At 44.7% G+C, this 15,475-nt stretch overlaps 1 protein-coding gene and 1 long non-coding RNA gene across 9 annotated transcripts in view; one reads left to right on the forward strand and one right to left on the reverse strand.

Moving 5' to 3' along the window:
- The window catches only part of Lama3 (laminin subunit alpha 3), a 235,124-nt gene that overhangs the window by 155,278 nt on the left and 64,371 nt on the right, over positions 1-15,475 (forward strand). For all 7 annotated transcript variants that reach the window (XR_005496046.2, NM_001393748.1, XM_039096924.2 and 4 more), the window contains 5 exons: positions 2,387-2,500; positions 7,639-7,748; positions 10,697-10,777; positions 13,441-13,547; positions 15,419-15,469. Coding sequence is in view for 6 of the 7 variants with exons in the window: in NM_001393748.1 (NP_001380677.1) it covers positions 2,387-2,500; positions 7,639-7,748; positions 10,697-10,777; positions 13,441-13,547; positions 15,419-15,469 (463 nt within the window). In the remaining variant the exon portion in view is untranslated. The remainder of the gene's footprint in view (positions 1-2,386; positions 2,501-7,638; positions 7,749-10,696; positions 10,778-13,440; positions 13,548-15,418; positions 15,470-15,475) is intronic.
- LOC120098331 (uncharacterized) overlaps positions 13,204-15,475 on the reverse strand; it is a 77,138-nt gene continuing 74,866 nt past the window's right edge. For both annotated transcript variants that reach the window (XR_005496510.2, XR_005496511.2), the window contains exon 3: positions 13,204-15,121. This is a non-coding gene — a long non-coding RNA (uncharacterized LOC120098331). The remainder of the gene's footprint in view (positions 15,122-15,475) is intronic.

Consider the following 15,475-nt stretch of genomic DNA (forward strand, 5'->3'; position numbering starts at 1 on the left):
ACAAGCCCCATAAACTTCAGCCCACCCTGGAATTCCCAGACAGCCAAGAGCCTGGATGCTTGTGGAATATTGGTCTACCGTGAAACTCTGTGCCCTTTCAGAACTGGCTCAAGCCTGGGGCAAGAGTCTATTACATGTAGGCTTGCAAGTTTCACCTGGAAAAAAAAAATGACCCAGGAAGTATAACACGAGAAACACTAAGAGACAAGACTAAGAGAAGCAGTCAAAGTTTGGGTTGTACCTCATAGACATGGCGCAGTTTGTCAGGCAGGAAACGTTCAGGAATTCCATGCACTCCTTACATGCCCTGGCTGCTTACAGAGAAATAGAAATGGATGCATACTTACAAGAAATGGAGCCTGCGGCTCATGACGTGGGCCCGGAAAGTAGATGGGGCATGATTTTATCATCTGTAATATAAATAAATTGTTACTAGAAATTTTATCCTTAAAATGGCTTTGCAAAACGTCACCACTTATAACACCTCTTGGTGGATGTAATCTATTAGGACACATTGATTTCCATCTGGACTAAGTCGTCAGTAGCCTTTGAATACGTCTGTAAAATGTGTTTGCTTGCTTTGTGGAGGCACGAAATGGTTACAACTGAGTCACTGACAAGTACTCTGAATCACATGACTAGAAATCGGGCGGGGCATCCCCCCCATGGTAATTAAGGCACATCAAGGTGGATGATTTTGTTTTAATCGTGATAGACTGTTCTTTCCCAAGGAAAGCTTTCTGCCCAAGCATGGTACCTTCAAACGAGACCTGTTTGTTCATTTGGATAATTTGTCCCTTAACAAATATATAATTCTGAGCAAGTAGATGGCGTTAGCGTCAGCTGGCTGTTTGCAGATACGATCATCTCCCTTCCCTGGCTGGATTTCATTCAGATGTGTCTCACAGCGGAGCCAGCAGCAAAGAACAGTCTTTAATGCTTTAATTCTCCATTAGACAAGCCTGTTCATGTACAGCCCACAAAGAAAAATTTCCAATATATCCATTTGTCTAAACATGGTCCCTAATCTCTTAAAGGAACATTACATTAGACGTTCTGTTCTGTCACTTGTATGGTCTTTAGGAAGGAGTTCCTGGCTGGCACCTGATTCCTATATTCAGGTTGTCCACGTGCCAGCCTTTGTGGGCACGGGCCGTATGACTGGCCAGTTCATCTCAGCGTCCCCGTTGACTGTCATTTCAGTCTTATGGACACATGTGCTGTTAAGGACAATGAGACAGGTTGAGCTATTAATTCTTCCTATTGCTTTAAAGTTGGGAATCTGGGAGCTCAGAGCAGCAAACAAGTGGAAATGCCCAGTTTTAATCTATGAATCGATTAGCTCTGCCAATATGAAGACCTTATCTACCTATTGCCCTTCCTAAAGGCAGGTGGAATTCTGAATGATTTTAGTGGGCACTGTAAGAATCAAATCATTGTTTTAATTTATTCGTTGGTTTTTTTTTTTTTTTTTTAGATAGAGCTTTACTCTGTAGCTCTGGCTGGCCTGGAACTCACAGAGATCCCCCTGCCTCTGTCTTCCAAGTGCTGAGATTAAAAGGCTGTTGGAAAGTTCTTAACAGAGTCTTTTAAACAGGACATAAGTCCATGGGAAAATGTTAACTTTTTATTCACATAAACACCAGTAACCCGTGTTCTTAGAGTGGAAAGAGACAGTAAAGAATTGACTGATGGAATATTGACCCTAAAACAAGACCAAACCCGGGGACCGTGAGGCGGGATCTCTGTATATGTGGTAGAAATTTTTTTCAAAAGTCTTGTATGTGAGAACTCAACACCTTCCTTCTACCCAGGCTTCCTGGTGACCACTGGTTAGTAAGTGTCACTATGACGATTTCAATAACTATACCATTTTGAGTAGATTCCATCGAAGACTCTATGTCACTCTACCTCACCTCTCACCAGACAGAACCCATACTTAGGGAGGGGTGGGCTATCAGGAGAATCTTGACTTGAGTCCCATAAGGACTGCAGTCCTGATCCTCTTACCTCCTATTTGTCTACCTCCTCAACCCCTTAGTGGGTACATGGAGAGGGACCCATGTGTGGACAGGGGCCATGTGCAGAGAGGGGCCCATGTGTGGAGAGGGGCTGTGTGTGGAGAAGGATCCATGTATGGAGAGGGGCCATGCCCACAGCTCCTTTCTCTGCTAGCTTCCATTCCCATGGTCCCAAAGACCCAGCACAACCTGATCAAAAGCAGCAGAGTGGCTTGGTGGTTGGTATCAGAAATCCACATAAGACCGGGAGAAAGAAGGTTTTTAAAAGCCCGACTTCTTCACAGTCAGAATGGTAACAAGCTTTCAAAAATAATTCTTCTCTTCTCTTTGTATCGATTGAACGTTTTTTGTTTGTTTGAAAATAGGGCTGTCGCCCAGGATACTATCGAGACATCAAAAGCTTCCCTGCGGGAAGGTGTGTTCCCTGCAATTGCAACGGACATTCAAATAGATGCCAAGACGGCTCGGGAGTGTGCATTGTGAGTAAATTGGTTGTCCCACTGTGTTGGCAGGCAATCTGTTCCTCCTGCTTTGCCTGAGACATCAATGTCCTATAGAACCCTAAACAGATTGCTATGGTCTTAGCTTCTGAATCACCAGGCCGACTGAGGTATTTTACACTCGACTTCTGCCTGCTTTGTAACATACACCCTCAGAGGAGAACACCTGTCTGAACAGTCATGAGATACCTTAGCTCCCATTTTCTCTGCCCCATTAAATATATTAACAGGTGGATCAAAGGGCTCAAATCTTGCCTAGATATAGTGACTCTGAGCTGTCAGCCTAAGACTCAGTTTTGTAGGGGTGACATGGGTTTCAGGACGGACACTTGAACAGTAGTTGAGCATGGCAGAGTGCTTACCTAGTGTGCACAGGGCCCAGCACCATATGAACCAGCCTGTAGTCCCAGCACTCTGGTGGAGGCAGGACGATCAGAAGCTGCCTTAGTCACTGTTCTGTCCTGTGAAGAGACACCATGACCACAACAACTCTTATAAGAGCAGGCATTTAAGTTTCAGAGGTTTGGTCCATCATCATCACGGTAGAGAGCATGGCAGCATGTGGACAGGTGCTGAGTAGTGCTGAGAGTTCCACAACCACGGGCAGGCAGAGAGCAACTCTGGGTCCAGTTGGGCTTTTGAAACCTCAAAGCCTCCAACAAAGCCACTTCCTCCAACAAAGCCACACCTCTTAATCCTGGAACAGTGCTGCTCCCTGATGATGAAGCATTCAAATACGTAGCCCATGGGGGCCATTCTTGTTCAAACCACCACAGAAGTTCAAGGTCATCCTTGGCTACCTGGCAAGTTGAGGCTGTCCTGAGAGCATGAGACCTTGCCTGGAAAAATAAGAATAAACTGGGAAGGGAGGAGGAGAAAAAAGAAGATTAAAAAAGAGAAAAGAATTAGGGAGAAGCGGGTACTGGAAGTGACTTATGACTCACCCTGCAAATACAAACACCTGTGGTTGCCACGATAAAGCAGGGGCAGCGGAAAGGTGGGCAGGTGGATGTACCAAGGAGGAGAAAGGATGGCCTCACCTCTCCATCCTCACAGCCTCAGGTCTTCCAGCTACTGTCCAAAAGTCAGTGCTCATAGGCTAGAAAAGGGTCTTACTTTGGGATATTGTATCAAATTCTCTGTAATAATATTAGCTTGTTGCCAGCATGATAGCATAAGTCTTTAATTCTAGCAGAGGCAGACAGATCTCTGTGTGTTCAATGCTAGCCTGGTCTACATAGCAAGTTCCAGGTTAAAAAGGCTATGTAGTGAGATCTTTGCTCAAAAAAAAGTTTTTAAAAATTAGTTTGTTAAGTAATTTTCATCTCCAAAGACCCTTTTTAGATTATTTGTTTATTTATGTTTAACTGTCCTCCATTCTTCCTTCCCATGAGACTTCTCCCTGTTTGATAGCCAGGACCTCCCCAGTGAAGGCAAGGACCTTTGGAAATTCCCTCTGACTCGCTTTGTGTAACATGGCCAGCATCCGCAGGGTCCCTGGACTGGACTGAACCTGTTCCTCACGTCTCAGGGATTTGCTTCAGCCACTAGTTGGGGCAGGCCAGAACAGGAGAGAGCCAGAGGGCTGCCTGATGAATTCTAACCTTATATGTTCAGACAGACAAAACGGGACCAATGGCTGTTTCCTAGCTCATAAGTATTCATGAACAAAAGTCTGTTGAATACTGCCTCTGTGTGTGTGTGTGTGTGTGTGTGTGTGTGTGTGTGTGTGTGTCTGTGTGTGTGTGTCTGTGTATCAGTCTGTATGTGTGTGTGTCTCTGCGTGTCTCTGTGTGTGTGTGTGGCTGTGTGTGTGAGTCTGTATGTGTGTGTGTCTGTGTGTCTGTGTCTGTGTGTCTGTGTCTGTGTGTCTATGTCTGTATGTGTGTATGTATCTGTGTGTCTGTGTGTGTCTATGTCTGTGTGTGTATGTGTCTGTGTGTGTGTCTGTGTGTGTCTGTATGTGTGTGCGTCTGTGTATGTGAGTCTGTATGTGTGTGTGTGAGTCTGTATATGTGTGTGTCTGTGTGTGTGTATGTGTCTGCGTGTGTCTGTGTGTGTTTATCTGTGTGGATGTGTCTGTGTGTGTCTGTGTGTGTGAGTCTGTATCTATGTGTGTGTCAGTCTGTCTGTGTGTGTCTGTGTGTCTGTATATGTGTGTGTATGTGTGTGTGTCTGTCTGTCTCTGTGTGTGTGTCTGTGTGTGTGAGTCTGTATGTGTATGTCTGTGTGTGTCTTTATATGTGTGTGTATGTGTGTGTGTCTGTCTCTGTGTGTGTCTGTGTGTGTCAGTCTGTGTGTATATGTGTCTGTGTGTGTGTGTCTGTGTGTGTGTCTGTGTGTGTGTGTCTGTGTGTGTGTCAGTCTGTGTGTGTGTCAGTCTGTGTGTGTGTCTATGTGTGTCAGTCTGTGTGTGTGTCAGTCTGTGTGTGTGTGTCTGTCTGTGTGTATGTGTCTGTCTCTGTGTGTGTGTGTCTGTGTGTCTGTCTATGTATGTGTGTAGGTATGTGTCTGTGTGTGTGTCTGTGTGTGTCAGTCTGTGTGTATGTGTCTGTGTGTATGTCTGTGTGTATGTGTGTGTATGTGTCTGTGTATATGTGTGTCTGTGTGTGTGTGTCTGTGTGTGTCTGTGTGTCAGTCTGTGTCTGTGTGTGTCAGTCTGTGTGTGTGTCTGTGTGTCAGTCTGTGTGTGTGTGTCTATGTGTGTGTGTCAGTCTGTGTGGTGTGTCAGTCTGTGTGCGGGTATGTCTGTATGTGTATGTATGTGGCAGAAGTGTCGCCTTCATCAAGAGTGGATGTTTGTCTTACCACAGAGCCACTGCAGAGCTTAAGCCTACCTTCTAAAGACTGCCAGAGAACAAAAGGGACTTTTCTAGATTCTGTATGCTTCATGGAAGGATAACTTGTGGGACTCATACTTCATTCTTCAACCAAGCAAGGTTTTCTTTTCTACTTGCTATTTCTATAGTTCTCTCTTTGCTTGTTCTAAAGGCTGCTGGGGCTCCCCCAGGCAGACTACTCCCAGGAAACCCTGAGAATTTGTTGTCTGGCCAGTCCTGAGATCTGGGCTGAGCCCAGAACCCCCAGATACAACCCTTCTTCTGGAGAACCTTCTTTGCACATGTGTACATCCCACATCTGCCCTGCCTATCCACCAGGGCAACAACTGTGAGGCAGAGGAGCTAACTGAGCCTGGCATGAACTCCTGAAACCCGAAGCCCACCCCCAGTGACACACCTCCTCTAACAAGGCCACGCCTCTTAATCCTTCCCAAACAGTTCCACCAACTGGGGACTAATCCTTCAAACATATGAGCCTGTGGTAGCCATTCTCATTAAACACTACCTGACCATGCTTTATGTAATTTTAAATTCCTTACAGGTTCATTAAGCATGGGTTTGTTTAATTGGGTGTCTTCCGTTGGAGACAAGCTCTATCCTCTTGCATTTGATTTTTCCTTACTCAGTCCCAGGACTTATTTAAGTCTTTATATCCATTATCTTGCCTGGTTCAAGCACCATGGTAGCATACAGAGGTAGAACCTTATAAGTAACTGTCAGGTCATCTTAGTTACCAAATGTCTCTAGTACAGGCAATTGTCCCCACTTCTTTCTCTGTGCCCCCCGCCCCCTGTGTGTGTGTGTGTGTGTGTGCTCGCATACTTGTACTAGTACGTGGGTATGTGTGTATTTGAAACTTTGTTGTGAGGATGGAAATCTGTTCTATCTTCTGTCAGGCTGGGTGGTGTTGAGTCACAGAGTTGCTTCCTTGTGGAGCACCCTCGGTAAGGCACTGACTTTGACATGAGGATAATTGGATTTACATAAACACAACTCCTTAATTCTCTGGAACTTGTATTATAAGGGTCTTCTGATATGATGTAACTTCCCACTGTTTTCACAAATTCTATGTCTAAACAGCTATTTAAAGTTTATTGCCATTTAGAATATTGTAGTGAATGAATTATGAAGTAAAATTGGGTTAGTCCCAAAGAAGACCCTTTCTAAAAGGACGGGGAGAAGCCACACTTCCCAGGGACCAAGGGCAGTTTTAAATATTTGCTTGCTTGCTTGTTTGATTTGGCCAGAGTCTCATTATGTAACCTTGGCTGGCCTGAAATGTTTTATGTAGACTTGGAAGGCCTTGAACTCTCAGAGATCTGCTTGTCTCTGCCTTCCAAGTGCATGCATTTATTCATGCATATATGCATATATATGTATGTATATATCAGCACATCTAGCCTACCTTTTGCTTTCTAAAATGCTCTCAACAACATGGAAAGTTCTCCTCTAATGGCATATTTAAGAAAACAATGCTTATATGTAATCGTATGACAATAAAAATTGATATAGGAAAAAAATAAAACTTAGATAAATGAAGGAACTTGCCCAAGAGGCACAGCTGTGAAAGTGATATTGTGGCATAGGAACAAGATGAGCTTTCTCTACTCTACCTAATAAAAAGACACTGTGAAGTGTGAATGTGTGAGAGTGCAAGAGTGTGTGAGTGTGAGTGTGTGTGTGTGTGTTTGTGTGTGCAGCTGTGTGAGTGTGAGTGTGTGTGTGTGTGTGTGTTTGTGTGTGCAGCTGGAGGAAAATGCTAGTGTGCTTCCTCAGTACCATCTACTTTTCTTCTTGTTTGTTTTTGGGACAGGGCCCCTTGATGGCCTGGAGCTTAGTTAGTAAGGCCCAGGGATCTGCCATACCCCTCTCCCCAACTTGAAGTTACAAGCATCACCACCACAACTAGCTTTTAAAATATGGCTTCTGGAGAGCAAACTCAGGTCCTTGTCATGCCAGGCAAGTATAAGTACTTTACGAAGGCTGAGCTCTCATTCCAGCATCCCAGTATTTTTGTGCGGTACCAACAGCAATTAAACAGGAAAAAAAAATACATATGGTTAACAGAACCCATATGATCATGCAGCCAGAGGACTCGAGTCATGATTGGATGGGATTAGGGGCTAGAATTGAAGCTCAGTTGTGCCAAGCTCACCAAGCGTACTTGAGACTCTGAGTTTAGTCTTTAGCACTGAGGAAGACCTGTAAGCTGATAATGACCTGAAAATGACCCGTGCAGTAGACGGCTAGCTCATTGTCCTGTTCATCTGTCCCTAGAACTGTCAGCACAACACAGCTGGGGAGCACTGTGAGCGTTGCCAAGAGGGTTACTATGGAAGCGCCATCCATGGATCCTGCAGGGTTTGCCCCTGTCCTCACACCAACAGGTACAGTAGAGGCTCAAAATTGCACCCTGTAGCCTGGCAGTCGCACAGAACCGAGCAGATGGGAGAGGGCTAGCGGGCTAATGCAAAGTCACTGCTAAAGGGCTGTGAGTTTTCTTGCAGTGATAACTGTGTTCTAAAATTGACCGTAGTGGTGGCCACTCAAATCTGTGGCTTTACTAAGACCATGGAATGTATACTCTTTGTGGATAAACTGTATGGTATGTGAATAATATTTCACTAAGGCTGGGGTTTGGGTATGTTTTGTTTTTTTTTTTTGTCTTTTTGTCTTTTTGATTTTGAGCCTAGACTTTAAAAGCTGAGCCATCTATATTTTTTTTCTTAAATGAACAGACATGAATACAAGAGAAAAACAAAACAAAACAAAAGCAATTATCAAACAGAAACCATCTTTTAAAATTGTCCCCTTTGCCCTTTTCCTTTTCTTTTTTTCTTTTACTGCTCACTTGGTGGTTTTACAGATTTCTTGGGCACCCATGATAGAGCCAGCTCTCAGCCTGGCTTTGTACTAAGGAAGTCAATATACTGTAAATATGGTGGATCTGATGTCCCGAGGTTCACCTGGTGTGGGTCAGGGAAAGGAAAGGTCATTATAACTTAGTAAGTAAATGTAAAAATTAACATGCAGTACAATATCAGACAGACATGAGACTATGTGACTGCCAACGAGTACCTGTGCTACAGAGAGTGGCCAAGAGGCCATGGAGTTGGCTGGAGAGACATTAATCATAAGTAGAGACAGCCATGGCAGCATCTTGGTTCCAGAAGGGAAACCCTTGTAGCATCTGCCCTGCCCTGAGGCCAGAAGGTACAATCGAGGCTTACAAGCTCCGTTTGTGTTCTGGCAGTTGCACAGAACTGAGAGCAGATAGGGAGGTAGCAGGTTAAAGAGCTATGTTCACAGAGAGGCAGGAGGGCCTGAAGTGCACTAAGAGGAAGTTGACCCAACTGGGCCTCTTTATTGGATGCACAATCTGCCAATCACTGCAAGGATGAGTTTTGTGAAGAAGAAAGGCTCCTCACGAGGCAGCCAAATGCAAGCCTCAGACCCATCTTCATGAGCAGGTTTGAGACCGTTTATGGAATGAGGAAGAAGCACTACTTAAGCATGCGTCAAGGTGAGATGGGAGAAGGGGATTTATGTGACGAACTTCATAGGATGCTCATCCAGGAAGTGACAGCTTTGGCCTGATATGAAGGCTGGGATTTTCTGTCCCTTGATGTCAACAATGTCACCTAGTGGACCTTTGCTCATGTCTAAGAGGAAAGTCAGTGGCTCCAACAGAAGTAGTTTTGAAGCTCCAAAAACTGGTCTGGATAATCAGTAAACCCCACGAGTCAGGGTCGTTACGTCTACGAGCTCATGGCAGTCTCAGAGTACCTTATCCACACAGGCCCACATTAGTCATTTTAAAGTAAACAAAAGCAAGGGAAACAAAGGGATTATTCAGGTTTCCTCTCAGCATCAGGAGGGCTGGAGGTGAGGTTAAAGGCCTCAGCAGGACTTAGATTCTATGATTCTTAAGCTTGAAGACAGCAGCCAACATCTGGGTTTAATTCCTCGTGTAATGGAAGCCTTGGGGAAGCTCTGAACCCTTGAGTGACACAATTGTAGCTGTCATTCAGGCCTGGTGTGACTGACAGATGGCAGGTAGACGGTCACCATTTCTTCTCCTGTCCTCAATGGGCCTGGCATGTGGTGTAACAGCTAACGAAGGAAAGTAGTAATGGGTTTGAAAGTCAAAAAACTGCCTATGCAGTGCAGGCTCAGAAAGAAGAGTGCCAAGCAGACCAACTGGGCGTCAGATGAACTGGCCTCATATTCCTTCTCACGAAGTCACGCACCGGAGTGCTGCTTCTGCAGAGATCCCTATGTCAAATGTCTGCCTCGCCTTTCTATCGTGTTCGATTCCCATTCAGCCTGCCCTGTCCTGTAGCGTTCTTTGTGCCTGCCCAGACTTGCACAGGCAGAGGCTGACAGAAGAAAAGAGCAGGCGCCCCATAGGGCACTCGGGAGCTACTCGGGCTTGGTAAAGCACGTAGCTATCCTCAAAGCCAGCTCCCAGCTTCGGCTCGGCTGGGTTGCACATAGCTGAGTTTGTCATTGTGATCGTTTAGTACCTCTTCCTCCATCAACAGAAACACCACTGAGAGACTTCACATGGTCCCTGAGGAAAGCTCTACACCATCTGGCCCAACAAAGGAGGCTTCCCAAGCTTAACCCCTCCTCCCAGCTAATTTCCTTCAGTGTGTGTCAGTGGAGTGCTCCACAAATATAGACACTTTATAAGCCTAGATGGCGTTTTCATGGCTTTGCTGGGGTCAAAGAAGATTTCTCAAATATCTGTCAGTTTAGAGCTAAAAGGAAAGGAATTGGAATTTCAGAACTTGATTAGAAAATGATGTAAAGTCACCAGCAAGGGTACCTCAGAAATTCCAGGAGGACGGAAGAAACTCTGTACTTCTTTCTGAGCTCCAAAGGCCAGGCCTGACTGCTAGGAGTAGGTTTTGCGTAGAAGAAAATGGCAGAAACAGGGAGAGAATATTTGAAGGGAATCAGGGCTTGCTATTCTCCCTCCTGCCTAGACTTGTATCCCCTCCTTGTTATTCCTGGGGAAATAGTGTTGTAATCATCTCCTCCAGACTGAGGTACTGTGTCTGTCTCGAGGGAAGGAATGCATTTATCCAAGCCAGAAAGAAAATGCACGCCTGCATTCTGCCCACTTACTCAGTGTCGGCTGAAGCTATTTATCCTGCACCCTGGCAAGTCTCCAGGAGCAAAATGATCTCCCCACACAACTTTCTTCACTCCAGATTATCCTTACAAAGGGTTTCAATTCTCACTTCATGGAACCTGGTCTTTGCAATGGGCAACAGTGGGCCCATGGGGTTCTGTTTGCACTGAGGCACCTTTTCTGTCTCCCTCTAAGCTTTGCCACTGGCTGTGCTGTGGATGGAGGAGCTGTGAGGTGTGCCTGCAAACCCGGATACACAGGAGCACAGTGTGAGAGGTAGGTTTCTCCCTGCCCCGTGTGTCCACTGCAGGTTTGTTGGGGACTGGGATCCCACTGAGGGCTAGGAAGATCTTGGGCAAAACACAAGACTGCTCAGTTAATAGATCATTTCCTCTATGCTCATGTTTTAGAATAAGAATGAGGAGCACACAGCACATAGGCACTCACACACAGACTCATAGTCTCCATACACACATACGTCAGCATGTGCCCCGGCCACATCCTCATTCCCACATACCCTCCCCATCTCAACACATCCTCCTCCCAGCATGCACCACTACATACCAGTCCTTCCTTACATCCTCATGTGCTCTTTGCATAACTCTCATCTTCTCCATAGGTCTATATGCCACTCCTAATGACTGCTTAAATACTGCTCCCCAAAATATCTGTATACACTTTTATTCTCATAGAAACTCATTCACGCATGTGCCCACACCCAACTGACACAGTTCTATATACCCTTATCCTCACCAATAGGCTTATATATGTCTGTATATATAACGTTTAGTTATAATTCTAAATACATAATCCATAGCCTTATGCATTTGTGTACCTGTGTGTGCACGTACACACACACACACACATACACACATGCACACACGCACACATGCACATGCGCACACACATGCACACACACGCACACATGCGCGTGCGCACACATGCACACATTCTCACAGTATATTTTGAACACTTAGGAAAGCCCATTTATTTCCCAGACCCTGATGCCTATCATAATGTTGGTCATGATATGTTTAGTTAATGCTCATGAAACAAAAGAATAATAGTAAATGCTGTGGAGGGACAAGTGTCCTAGAGATACACTTCAGTTTTTCACTGACAGATCCTCTTGAGTAGCTTCTCCATACTGGATGCTGTGCAGGTTGTGTAAGGCAAAAGTAGCCTCAGGTTCTAATAACCTACCATGACCCTTCTCAATAATCACACGCATGAAGCACACAAAGTATTTGCTCAGCCTCCAGATCTCTACCCAGCATGAAGAGTTGATGCTGAGGGATGCATGTGGCATAGTCCCAAAACTGAGCTGGGTTGGGTTGCATCTGAAGGGACAAGGATCGAGCCTCTGAAGGGACAAGGATCGAGCCTCGGAGAGCAAGGGAAAGATCAGCTATATGGAGGTGGTAAGGTGTGCGGGCTGGAGAAGGAAGGCTGGGCAGCTATTCTGGACTCTGTGACATTGAACTGGGGCTCACATCTGGGAGAGGCTCTTCCTGGTTTAACCTCCTGTGGTTCTGTACAAACGACAGAGTCAAAGATAGCGGCAGGCCCCATGAGGCACACGTTTATTTGTGCAGCTGACTTGAAGAGACATTTCTAATGAATGGCTCTCTCAGCATATGCTACACTTGGGATCTCAATGCAAGTTACGGTTTCTTGATTAGGAACATCTCCTCACAAGTGCCAGGTGGATGACAATTTTTACATTAGACATGGGTGCACACCTAGGTACCTCATGGCACTATTTGTTAAATCCTGATTGACAATTAAGAAAATCAAGGGTAAGAAGCAGGAATGTACAGTGTAGAGAAGTCTATGTGGCCTACCAACAGTAGGTGCAGAGAGGTTTTCTAGCTCCTCCTGTCCCCTGCATGCCTCTTTCCCTCAGCCCCACAGAGCCACAGGCAGATGTATTCTCTGCCCCTTATTCCTGTACTAATGCCATCTGGGAAAGCAGGGAGCATCACTTCAATCTGCTATGCTTAGCTATGAAAGGAAAATAGAGAACCAATTATTTCTTGTAACCAGTAATGCATGCTTTTTAAGAATAAGGAAGAGTTAAATGTCCCAGTTCTTTGTCTGACCTTATAATGGGTATGTTGTACTTTTGGTCTTTTCTGTAGAAACTTTAGATGTAGGTGAGGCATGAAAATAAAATATTTTAGACTGTAGCTCTTCTGCAGAAGAATGGAGGGCTGGTCAGCATGTAAGGCCTAAGAACTAGCACTTTACTACTGTGGGGAAGATGTGGATAAGCCACCCCAACTTTATTAATGGGGAAGGGGTTCTAACTGATTTCTTAATATAAAATTTGACATGTTTTATTTTTCTTACTAACTGATTTGAGAGTTGAAGCCATATTTGAGGCATATTTAAACTTTGAGTTTAGGACTTGAGTCCTTCCTGTATTATCTAGAATTAACAGTGGCTCGTGGCTCTGCTCTGGTCGATAACTCTACCTCCTTACATACTCTACTGAGTAATTAGTGTCAGTGTAGTTTACACAGCCTTGAAATCACACATCAGAAAAAAAGAGGAAGTCTTCCTCTGTGTAAACATTTGAAACTCCTGGATTTATGTCTACGAATGCATTGGCTTTAAATTAAACAGTATGTAATAAAACCAAGTGTCCTCACTTCTGTGTGGATCACACCATTTATTCTTCTGCCATTAGGCTACCAGCATCTGAGTAGTCAGGAGCACAAGCACATGAAGGGGAGGAGTGACCTTGTCTGCCTTTGCCTCCTGTCCTTACTAGCCTCATTTGTGGGATAAAAATTATGCCTTTTGTGAGGTGTTCATTCTTGCCAGCCTGTGTCACCTTCCCTGTTACCCAGCTGTGGTGTCTCAAGTAGCGAAAATAAGGTGAGATAAATGATGGGTTACTTGAGTGTTTCTTAGCCTTTCTGTGTTTTGTGTAGGTGTGCACCAGGATATTTTGGGAACCCCCAGAAATTTGGAGGTAGCTGCCAACCATGCAATTGCAACAGTAATGGCCAGTTTGGCACTTGTGATCCCCTAACTGGAGGTAAGTTCATTGCACATCCCTGTGGACCTGTATCTTAAAGTCACTATGATACAACAGTCTTGCCCACATAGCATAGACTAGAGCTCACAAATTGCCCCTTCTCTTGGCAGGCTTGGGAATGTTTGTGTAATAGTGGTAGATTTGAGGAATCATTTACTTCAGTTAGTTTTCTTTTTAAGTAAATTGTTTTAAAACCCCAATGAGCCATAGCTCAATTCACTTCAGACCGTCTTTGATGATTTTACTGAGATGTTCTTTAGACACAATAGTTTTTTTGTTTTTAACTTTATTTTAGAGTTACACGTATGTGTCTGCCTGAGACATGAATGCCAGTGTCAGTGGGGGTGGGAGGCACAGATTTCCCCTGCCCAGGACTGGAGTTATAGTTAGCACCTGATGTGGCTGCTGGGACTTGAAGTTGGGCCCTTGGCAAAGTAGCTCTTACCCACTGGGCTGTCTCTCTACTTGCACTCTACAGTTATTTTTATATCAGCTCTTTTCATGTGAACCTGAAGAAATTAGTCTTCTTTCTTAATTAGGATGTGGTCAAGTCAGAGGTGTGACTATTACATACTGTATGAAAGACAATTTGTAACAGTTTCTGTGCATTCATTCAGAAAAACTTAGGACAAAACAGAAGAATATTCGCTTCTTTCATAGAAAACACTGATATTACATATTAGGCACAGATATACTTAGGTAAACTCTCCTAAAGCAGAAATTATTTTTCTTGGGAGGTTGCTACGCCCCTTTTTATTTCTAAATAACTATTGGGGGTTTCTAGCTCACTATTGGGTGTACAGATGCTGAGTAAAGGACACAGAAACACTACAGCTTATTAATAAGCTGGAGGTACTGTGCTTGGCAGGTTCTGAACTATTCTAATCCTTCCACCTGTTAAAACCCACACAAACGCCAGTCACTTGCCAATCTGGTGCCTCCCAGGCTGCTTCTGCTTCATTGGCCTAGTCTCAGGGTGCACTTCTCTTGGCCACATGCCCCTGGTCTTCCTCTTTGATGACAGCCTCCTCCTCTCTCTTCACCTGACTCTTCAACCCCTCACTGCATTCCCAGTCCTACCTCCTATCCATCCTCTTTGTCCAGTCATAAGCCCTACCCAACTACTTACTGACCAGTCAGGAATTAATGGGATGCATTCTTCAGAGTACGTTGGTTAACAAAGCATCCCAGTATCAGGTTACATTCTGATCCGGGGCACAGTATTCAGCTTCTGAATACATAGCTCACAAGATGAACCCCAACACTCTCTCATATTTGTGGGGAAGTTGAAGAACTAAGCCAAAAATGCACAGATTAAAGCTTATCAGATAACTGTCCCCCAAGCAAGAGACAAGCAGGTTAATGCCAATCCAGAACAGTTGCTTCAGAGATTGCCTGAGACAGTGATTTAGAAGTTCAAGGCTGGTCTGGGCAACTTCTTGATGATTCAGCAGTTCAGAGTGCTTGCTGCTCTTCCAGAAGACCACAGTTAGTTCCCATTCTGCAGATCAGGAAGCTCACAGCTGTAACTGGCTTCTGGGAACCTAATGCCCTCTTCTGGCCTTCACAGATACCTGCATAGATGAGACATATACACACACTTACACAAAAATAAAATGAAAATAAACCCTAAAAACAACTGAAATAACTGAAGTAACAAGAAAGACTGACGATATAGCTCAGAGGTAGAGTGTCTGCCTGGAATGTGTGAGGCCCTAGTCAGAGACATGGTGACTCTGGGAAAGGCAGGAAGTAATGAGTTTGTGCCTGGCAATGAACACCTTCTAAAACAGGCTTTTCTGGAAACCAAGTTAAAGGGCAGGTGAAGAAAACATTTTAATAAATGTTTCCTTTTTGTCCCTTGATTTTAGACTGTGTAAGCCAAGAACCCAAAGATGGCAGCCCTGCAGAAGAATGTGATGGTAAGC

The sequence above is a fragment of the Rattus norvegicus genome, chromosome 18 (assembly GCF_036323735.1).
Source record: "Rattus norvegicus strain BN/NHsdMcwi chromosome 18, GRCr8, whole genome shotgun sequence".
Taxonomy (NCBI): Eukaryota; Metazoa; Chordata; class Mammalia; order Rodentia; family Muridae; genus Rattus; species Rattus norvegicus.